This window comes from Vombatus ursinus, unplaced genomic scaffold (genome assembly GCF_900497805.2).
Source record: "Vombatus ursinus unplaced genomic scaffold, bare-nosed wombat genome assembly UNPS02014786.1, whole genome shotgun sequence".
NCBI lineage: Eukaryota > Metazoa > Chordata > Mammalia > Diprotodontia > Vombatidae > Vombatus > Vombatus ursinus.
The window spans coordinates 16,915,719-16,926,011 of NW_020954564.1; the positions used below are offsets into that span (position 1 = coordinate 16,915,719).

Here is a 10,293-nt window from a genome sequence, read left to right on the forward strand (position 1 = left end):
AGGAGACACACTCCCTGTTCCCCGCAGTCCTCCAGCGCTGACCTTTCTGGGAGTCACATATCTCTGTCCTCCCCCTTCTTATTAAAAAAGAAGAAGAAAGAAAGAAAGAAAAAACTTTGTCAATCTTCTCCTCCCCCCCATCCAAATTTTCCAAGAGGGTGGGGCTAGAACAGAGAAGGAAAGAAGAATTTTTAAACACAGACACAGTAAAAACTTTTTAAAGAGTTTACTCTCATTTTCCCTGAGCGTCCACGTTGGCTTGAGCCAACAGTACCAAGGCCCGGGACCCTAGACGGTGCTGGCTACGCGCTTGAGGCCCAGCAAGCCCTTGGGGGGGCGCCCAGCGACGGCACTATTTGACGTGGAGAAGACGGCTCATCCTAGCGCAGGGATACGAGACGCACCAATGGAGTTCAAATGTCAGGAAGTTTGAGGGAGGGGTGAGGCGGCTGCCGGGCCGGGAGTATCCCTCCGCCTCCAGATCCAGCTCTAAACTGAGCGGCTCCTCGGGCGCACCATGGCACATTAATAGTGTGCAGAGCGCGCCCGGGAGCCCAACACCCCCGCTCCGCCCAGGACCCGACTGCGGGTCCTGCCCTGCACAGCCTAGCACAGCCTGGCATCCTCCACTTTCAGCCCTCGGGGGCCAGCTCTGTGGGGCCCCCTCGCCTGCCTCCTCCTTCTCCTCTTTTCCTCCTCTGCTTTCTCGCCGCCTCCTCTTGCTGCTGCTGCCACCGCCGCAGCTAGGGAGCCTTCGCTGACAAACAGGTGACAGAAGAGACGGGAGTGTGTGCATGTGTGTGTGTGTATGTGCATGTGTATTTGTGTGCGCGCGCGCGCGTGCGTGTGGGTGTGTGCGTGTGTGTACATACACCGGACAGATCCCGCGTCCCGGAACCACGGCCAGGACCCAGAGGAATAAGCCGCTCCTCTCGCCTCTTCTCCGGGGTCCTGCGAAACGTTTTAAACGCTTAAAAAAGAAAGAAAAGAAATTGATCCCCATCCTCCGGGGGAGTCTGACCCGAGCCCCGCCGGGGTTCGCGTGTTGTCTCCAGGTCTCGGGGAATAGAGCAGACGACCAAGCCTCCTCCTGGACCCCCGGGTTCACAGCTAGCCCCGTGTCGGCGCCCCATGGATATAGCAACAGGTCCAGAGTCTCTGGAGAGGTGCTTCCCCCGTGGACAGACCGATTGCACTAAGATGCTGGACGGCATCAAAATGGAAGAACACGCCCTGCGCCCCGGGCCCGCCACCTTGGGGGTGCTCCTGGGTGAGTGCGGAGGGAAGGGACGAGATGAGGGGAGAGGATGGAGAGGGACATCCCACAGCCGCATCGATAGTTGGGCCGTTCCTTGCCCTATTTCCTCCTAATATCCGCATGGGTTGAAACTAGGGCTCTGGAACTGAAAGTTGTCCCTAGCTGCAAGGAAGGGGGCGGGCGGGTAGGGGCGGCCCCCAAAGTTTCGTGTCATTGACTGGAGACAGAAGCCGAATGAGCCCTACTCTGAGCCGCTGCCGGAGAGGGACCGGACTGATAACACAGGTCCTAGTGTTGGAGTTTATAGAACCATAGAACGTTAGAGATGGAAGGAAACGTAAAGGCTCATCTCGTTCAATCTCCTGATTTTATAGTCGGAGAAATCGAGGCCCAGAGAGGGCAACTGACTTGCCCAGGGTCACTCAGCAAGTTAGTGGCAGAGCTGGTATTAGAACTCAGGTCTCATAACTCCTAATTGTATTTCTAATGCTTTGTGCTACCTATTCATTTCTTCTTCAGTGTGAGATTTTTCCCACTCCCACCCCCTAAAAAAAGAGAAAAAAGCATTTCTTCTGAATAACTGGAACTGTGGGATTTTGACCACTTTAATGTGCAGATTCTTCATGGTGACTAGGGCCTGAGCCTGCTGGGCCAAGAGCACAGGGGTCAGGGTAGGGGACATCCCTGAAGAGCTCGCCGTGGGCCCTGGTCCCTCAAGCCGGTGCTGGCCGGCTCTGCTCCAGCCGGGAAGCTCCCAGAGCCCCGAGTTTGGCACCCGTTGGCTGCACCGGGAAGGCCGTGTCTGGCCGCGCCTCCACTCCTTCAGTCCTTGCTCATGAAACCTCCTCCCCCTCCCCCCATTCTTGTCTCCCTTCCTCAGGCTCGGACTGCCCGCATCCCGCCGTCTGCGAGGGCTGCCAGCGGCCCATCTCGGATCGTTTCCTGATGCGAGTGAACGAGTCGTCCTGGCACGAGGAGTGTTTGCAGTGCGCTGCGTGTCAGCAAGCTCTCACCACCAGCTGCTACTTCCGGGATCGGAAACTCTACTGCAAACAGGACTACCAACAGTAAGAGCTTCTCCTCCTCCTCTCTCTCTTTAATCTTCCTCCTTCTCCTCTTCTTCTCCCATTTGCCACCACCAGGGCCGAGAGCACACAGGGACAGAACACTCCGGGGTCAGTGTCCCCGGAGCCTGGAGCCTTGAGCCCCAGCGCAGGGCACAGAGGGAACTGCCCTGAGCCCCCACGGGGGCAGTGCAGGCACACGGACTGTCTTCTAGCATCCTAGCCTAGAGTCCTACCCTCTCTGACCCATCGGGCCAGAACACTAGTGTCCCTACATGCTTTATGGGACCTGCTTGCTGGTCAGCAAAGATCCAGGAGCGTTTGGTAGTCCTTTCGTTTGCCTTAGGTGCGGTTCAAGAGAGTTGTGGGCTCTCCCACCCTAACTCCGCCAGGAATCCAGAGGCCACTCCAACTTAGGCCCACAGTTCTGGACTCTCTCGTAGAGCTCCCTCTCCCACCCTCACAAACTTGGAGTTGTAAGGAAAAGTTACCCTGGGTCCTCCTTCTACAAGGAGCTTACCTGCCCTGGATACTCTAGGTCTCAGAGGCTGAGATCCTGGCCCAGACCAAAACAAGCCCTGGGCCTCTGGAGAGAACGTGCAGGCCATTCTTTACTCATTGCTGTGCTCCATGGTGGCAACTCGGAGCCCCTCTTGGCTACTTCCTCAGGCCCGGAGCCTAGGAATACCGATACTGGGCCCACCCGATTTGCAAAGGCCCAATTGCCCTGTTTTCTTGATTCTCTGACTCTCAGAGACTGTTTGGTTCAGTTTGGTTGAGTTTACTAAAGACCTGGCGCCCTTCGAAGTAGGGAGGCCGCCCGCCGCCCCCGCACCGACCTGAGGTCTTGTTTCCCTCCTCCTCCTTCCCAAACTCAGAGCTGCCCCCGGCCCGGCCCGAGACAAAGGGAAGGGCGGTTCGGCCCCTTTTGTCCCTCGGCTTCAGGGGCCACCGCCGCCTGCCCGCCCTTTTCCGAGCCGGGCTTGCTCATAGCTGCAGTGGCTAGGCCGGTCTCCATGGGGACGAGCCCGGGGCTCCGGACCAAGGACTGCAGTGCCCAAGCGCTAGCCGTGGGAGGCTTCCTCTTGCTCGGGACCCAGGGAGCGGGTAGGACCCTGGCCCTGCGTTCCTGAAGAGGGGGGCTTGAGCATTTCAGCTAGTCCTTCGGGGGCTGCCCACGAAAGGACCCTTAGTCCTACCTTTTAAAATTTTTCTTCATATGAAACAAAACAAAACAAAACAAAACAAAACAAAAAAACCAACAAATAATAGTAACTAAACAGGATACAGACTGCCGTAACCGAATCCAAGAGATTTGGGTGAAAAGTGTGGCTGGTTTTAAGGTAGGAATGACTCCCACGGCCCCAAAGATGCAGTACCCGAGAGCCCCCAGACCCGAGGTCCCAGGATAGTGAATGCTTTTGCGGGCCATCTGCCTTGCTTCCAAAGAGACCTCTCCCGCGAAACCTGCGTCTTACCGGAGACTCAGACCCCAGCGGCTAAGGGAGCCAGAGCTCCAAGACAGGCAGCGGCAGGGGCAAGGAGGTGTGGACGCTGGGGCTGAGCTTACTCCAGTTAGTGGGGTGATGTCTTCTTATTGCACTTTATGCTCGTCCAGCTTGGCTCTTAGCCCAGGTCCTGGCTTAGGCAGCGCTGGGGGGAGCGACCTGGAAGTAAGAATCCTTTACCCAGGGTCCCAGGCACCTCTTTAAATGCAGCACCAGCCGCCCCCCGTTTTTGTGCCTTAGTTTTGACGGGTAGAATTTTTTCTCTCCATATCCCGGTACTACATTTTTGCCTCGGTTCCCTAAACTGCTTTGGCCTCGGAGTGTCTCCTCTAAATTCAGGCCAGGCTTTCCCATTATTTCGCTTTCAATAACTTTCCTGGGGACCTGATCAGATTGGGGCCAAGGAGGAAAGGGATGTAGAGGAGAAAGCATCCATGTTTTGGCATCTGCTCAGAACCGTTTGTGCCATGCCGGGGCCTTTTCTTTTTCCGGGAGAGGGAAGGGAATTTCTGTCGGTTTATCAACTCGGGACCACAAACAGAGCTGAAAAACCACCTTGAGAGCCGACTGGTGAGGCATCACTTTAGAGGTGGATAATTCTCTTACTCAAAACAACCCTTTTCAGAAGCAAATTTAAAATGACCGAAATCTCCTCCGAATACTTAGTTACTCCTTTCCAACTGAACACGCAGGAGGATCTGGCCCAGCAAAACTGAGGAGCAGGCAGGGAACTTTTTAGGATCCGGGTTTGAACTGTTTGTTCACCCAGTGATTTGGTTTCTTGGCAGTTCAATTCAGTGAAAGCTGTTTTTATTGAGAAGGAGAGAGAAAGAAGGGGAAGTAGAGGGGGAGAAGAAGGGAAGAGAGGGAGAGAAAAGAGTGGAAGAGAAGAGAAAAAGGGGAAAAGAGGGGAGGGGAAAAAGAAGGAAGAAAAGGGAAAAGAGAGGAGAAGAGGGAAGAGCAGGACAGATAAAGGGAGAAAGAGGGAAAGCAGAGAAAGGGAAAGAAAGGGAAATCAGTGAAAGAAGAGAAGAATGGGAAAGAGAAGAGAAAGGAAAGGGGGGGAGAGAAAGCCACCTGGACACAAAAATAGAAAAGTGGATCTTTTTCAAATACAAAATAAAAGGAATGGTGATTTTTTTTTTTACTAGAGTAAGTGCTAAGAGCACATTTTGAACTTTTTTATTGCAAATTCATTAAGATAGATTGAAGAAAGGCATGATTAGCCTATAGAATACTGAACAGTCTAGTGAACCTCAAACTTTATTTTGCTTTCTACACTTAAAAATTTCTCTTGAGGCAACCCAGCCATATGTAGGCAAGACTGAATAAGGCAACATCCCCTTACCCCCAAACCGTACCAGGTCAGAACCTCCTTCCATTGTCCTCCAGGCACAGGTGACAAACCTTCCCATGCCCCCTTTGGTCAGCCAAGATCATGTGCTGGCTCACAATTGTTCTTTATTAATTTGCTTTATTCGTCTGTGGAGAAAGAGCCTGAAGGGCTTGGGTGGGCCGTGTGTGCCTGTTTTTGTCACTTGGCTCCATCCAGATGCACATATTGGATTTTGTTGAGAGACCAGAAACATGTAAAATATGGAGGGCCACTGTCATTTACTAGAGACGGAGAGGTGTTAGAGCAGATTTTTGAAATGTAATCTGGATGCTGTCATTGGAATTGGGCTTTCTGTTGAGAAATGCTTGTCGTTTGTCTGCTCCTCTCGCTGAATTCACAGAACCAGAATCAGCAAGGAGTTTGCATTTTAGACCTTGTGTGATGATGGTATTCCACAAGGAAATAAAGCCATTTTAAAAATAGCTTTGTCTTGGAACCTCCCTGTAGTATTGTGTGTGTGTGCTCTTACCCATCTGTATTGATTGCATCCTGGGTATGTATATGTGTGTGTGAGTATGTAAGTATATATTTGTATTTGTGTGTGTAAACCCCTGCCTTTCTGTTAGTATGGTATATGGATATGTGCATATGTATACATCTGTATATATCTATTTGTGCATATGTATATATCTGTGTATATCTATTCTTATATGCATATTCCTTTGTACAAAGTGTGTGAGCCCTTCTGCTCCTTTGTCTATGGTACAAAGTGTATGGATGTGTGTGTGTGTGTGTGTGTGTGTGTGTGTGAATCTCTGCCCTTTTGAATGTGGTACTTTGTATGTACACATAAAGCCCTGGCCCTCTGGCTGTGTTATACACACACACACAAATGTACATCCATACCCTGCCTCTCTGTCTTTGGGGGAGAGAGAGAGAGAGAGAGAGAGAGAGAGAGAGAGAGAGAGAGAAAATTCCTACTTGCTTGTGGTGGGCACAGTGTATGTATCTCTTCTTTTCTGTGTGTGTGTGTGTGTGTGTGTGTGTGTGTGTGTGTGTGTGTGTGTGTGAATCCCTGGCCCTTGGATTATGATACTAAGGTTTGATGGACTCTCTGTTTACTCAGGGATCTGGGTATCCACAGTCCTCATGGTTGTAGAGGTGGATCCTGAGCTGAGTAGGGCAGGGAAGGGCAGGGCAGGGCAGGGCAGAGCAGGGCAGGGCAGCTTACCTTTGATTTACTAAAGCAGAGCCAAACTACTTCTACCACTGGGACGAAGATTGGGTGGAGGCCACCCACCTCCATATTCTCTTTTCACCAAAGGGACTTTTGCAATGGAATATAATCTTTGTTCAACCTTCCTGACTGCTCTCATCACTTATGGACTACTTTGAGGCAGGCAGGCAGGCATATAAGCAGTCAGGAGAAATCATTCTCATCTAGATTGAGCCAATCCAGTTAGTCCTCAGAACATGAAGATCCACTGGGGCTTCCATGCCTTAGTTAGTCTCTATGGGCTAGAGTTGAGTTGTGTGGCCATGGACCTTAAAACCAGGCAGGGCTAGGGATGGTGCTGCCAGACTTGCTGACAATCACAACATGCATGTGTTCTGTGTGCTTCCTCATTGGCCTGTGTTTCAGAGTCCTTCCAGTTCAATGGTCATTTGGGGGAGAATCTTATCTCCAAAAGCAAAATGAAAGAAGAACAGAGGCTTTAGGTTTGGAGAGGCTGGTATTGGCTTGACTGATCACGGGAGAATAGATGTTATGAGAGGCCATGACTATAGCTTCCTCCTTCCCAATAAGGCCTGCTCAGAAACAACGTGCCTATGATTTCCAGAGAGTTCACTGACTGATCAGAAAGGACACAAACTCCTTTGTTACTTACCATTGGACCCTTTAGCAGAGAGACAATTTGGGTAGATGGGCTTGGAGGTGGGGATGGTGTAAAATAAATAATCATATACTATATGTGAGACAAATATGTCTAGTGTTGACTATATTTGAAATTTCTGATTCCTTGCTAAATTTGTTTTTAGTCTTTTTCTTGCACTAATTGAATCCCCATCTCAAACTTGCTCCCAGTTCTCTTTTTAGCACATTATAGGTTTGTGTACAACCTGACTTTGGTCGTAATTGTGTCCTCCCCCCTCTTCCCAAGTACTGTGCTGTTTTAGTGGAGCCTGTAAACTTCGTGCCTTTCTTAAAGATCTTATTCATTAAATAGCTACATAAGATATTGCTTGTAAACCTTATTTAAAATAGCACAGAGCACGTTTGCCTTAAGAAAAAATTAAAAGGTCCAAGTGTCTCCCTACTTGTAGAAGCAATTGGAAAGCCGGATGCTAGATCTAGGTGTGCCGGCTGCTCAACAATGGCCAACATGGGTTGTGGGGCGGAGCGGGGAGGGAGAATAACAAAACAAAAATTCTGCTCTTTTCTGTCTCACTTGGGTGGGAAGGGCAGCCTTTGAGGCAAATGGATCAGGGGGTTAAATGAGGAGGCTGCCTGAGTAGCAATGCAACAGAGAAAGCCCAGCCCTGACTCAGATCTGAATTGTGAGGCCCAGTGATTTATTTATTCCGTGAGCTCTCTGTCAGGAGGGCCCTCTTGGTGCAGTGGATTAAGATGGAATAGATCCTGGTCAGATCTCAGCATTCCAAGCCATCGGGAGCTAGAAGGCAGTAATTAACTTTGTAATATTGGCCGAGTGTCTGAGCCCTTGCACAGTCGAACCTTATTATTGGCTTGAGCACGAAAGAGATGGGAATCTGTATGCATGTGATGTTACAGTACCAAGCCTTTTCTCGAACTTGCAGCGGTTACAATGGAAACGTATTCACATCTGTAAAAAGCGGGTGTTGGACTAGATAATCTCCCAAATCTCTTCCAACTCGAAAAATCCCAGGATCCTAACAATGATGGGGGAGGGGGGGTGGAGAGTGGATGTTAGTAGTGTGGCTGCTGGGGGTCCCTGGAGGGGATTTGGCACATTATTTAGCGGGAAGAAGTATTTAAAAGACAAGAAAAGCCACAATAAAGGAGAACTCGAATTTGTCTCGGTTTCTGGGTTTCCTTTAGAAAAATATCGGCTTAGCCAGATGACACACTGCTGCTGACTGTGTGCCTGAGTTAGAAATCGCTTTGAGCTTTCCTACCTCGACAAACTTGTCCGGTGATGACCTAAATTCATCCCTCCATCCCTCCATCCCTCCACCCCTCCAACCCTCCACCCCTCCACTGAGCACTACCAATGGACCAACTTGTGAAAAGGGGCTTTGCAATAAGTTGAAGGGGTGTATAGGGGTGGAGGTGAGACGGTGATGCCACAAGACAAGTTTGTCTGGAAGAAAGGAATAAATTGTATTGCTAAGAAAAGCTTTGCTCGAAAACCCCAACTCAAAAGCAAAAGGGCCTAGGGCGGGTGGGAGAGAGAGCTCTGCTGCTTAGCCAGCCAGAGTGGGTGTACCTGAGCTCTAGCCGGAGAAGGAGGGCGCCGAACGCTGCAGCCACCGCCGCCATTGGGGTTCTTAGCATGAAATTTTCAGGACATATACTGAAGCCTCAACCTACTATCACTAACCTGAGAAGTTGGCTGGTTCATTCTCGGGGAAAATAATTAAACAAGCCCCCAAAGCAGTGCTTTCCAGGGAGCTCACCTTGGGTAAAGAGGCAATAGGATGGGAAAATCTATTTTTCATTTGATGAATGTGTGTGTACAGGCGTGTATAAAATATTTTAAAATTCAAAGATAGGTTTCAAAACTCCTTTTGGTTTTCCGAATGGAGTTAGGTTGTGGATTTTCAACCTAACAAAGTTGATTAAAATAGGGAACTCAAATAGCATTTTTTTTTTTTTTTTTGTCACATCATGGAATGAAAGAGAAAGACGGCTCCCAGCACCTTCATTTACTAGTGATGGGGGAAAAATGTTTTTTGACTTCGGTGTCCAGGGGATGAAAACATTTTACTTTGTCTGATAAATAGTCGCCTCTTTGCTGTTTTCCAGGGCAGATTTAATATTTGTATGGGTGTGGTGGAACCGAGATCTCTAGGGTTCCTTCCAACTAGTATTCTAGGCATTTGGTTCGGCAATGATTTTGTAATCCCCACTACTCGTCCTGCCCCGGCTCACGGTGGTTTCCTTTTCCTTTTTCCTAATGTTGCTAGGTGGGTATTTGCACGGAAGGGAGGGATGGAAAGAAGGACAGAGGACCGGAGGAATGAACGAAATGCCTGGCTGACTAGCGGGTTCCAGGGCAGTGAGACCGGGGTAGGGAGCTGGTGTGATTACCTTGCCGCCAACAAAGACAATCCCTGGGGACAGATGTCCCCAGATGTTCTACAGCCGCGCTTGGGAAGAAAGGAGGGCGAGAACGCAGCAGGTTCTCAGGGACGATGGGAGAAATTTTTATTTTGCTAATTATCACTATTAGTATTATTGTCATTTTCCAGAAGGCAGGAGAAAAATGAATTGCTTCTCTTTGGTCGCTGTTTTTCTGTTGTTTAAACCCCCAGAACTAGAGGGGAAAGCTGTGACTGTTACCTCTGAGAAGCAACGGGGAATCTTTGGTAATAGTCGCTCTGATTTCTATAGCGCTCCTAAGCCCAGAGAGCGCTTTCCTTTCAACATTCCTGGGTGAGAGGGAGATCATTTTAAAAATCATTACCCACATGTTTCCAAGTGTCCTAGAGGTGTCCCAGTCTGTCCTTAAAAGGAATTGTTTTTCTGAGTTAGCATTTATTTGTCCCTGGGTCAATTATGTCCTTTTGAAGGAAGCAAGCCATTCCCTCCACATCTAAGAATAAGTTCTTTCTTGCACTACTGGTGTGAGCTGCTGAAGTCACACTAACATTTTTATGCCGTTGAAGAAAATTCTGTCGGTGCATCCCAGAAATGCCTAGAAGTAGAGAGGCTGACTTAACAGTATTTGGACATTTTCACGCTAACAGGACAGGCTTCCTTCTGTCATTCAGAGGTTTTTCCACCTCTAAGTAAAGCAAGGAGAGGTTCTTTCTCTTGTGTCTCGAGGGGTTAGCCATTTATCAAACGCAAGCCGGTTTTCCATCAGAGATACCGGGAAAGGAAAGGAAAGGAAAGGAAAGGAAAGGAAAGGAAAGGAAAGG

General features: G+C 49.5%; 1 protein-coding gene across 2 annotated transcripts in view; it reads left to right on the forward strand.

Annotated features, from left to right (window-relative positions):
* Window positions 1–1,065: 1,065 nt before the first annotated feature.
* LOC114047347 (LIM homeobox transcription factor 1-beta) overlaps window positions 1,066–10,293 on the forward strand; it is a 174,820-nt gene continuing 165,592 nt past the window's right edge. For both annotated transcript variants that reach the window (XM_027868147.1, XM_027868148.1), the window contains exons 1-2: window positions 1,066–1,270; window positions 2,139–2,325. In XM_027868147.1, the coding sequence (XP_027723948.1) occupies window positions 1,132–1,270; window positions 2,139–2,325 (326 nt within the window). In that variant the 5' untranslated portion in view covers window positions 1,066–1,131. The remainder of the gene's footprint in view (window positions 1,271–2,138; window positions 2,326–10,293) is intronic.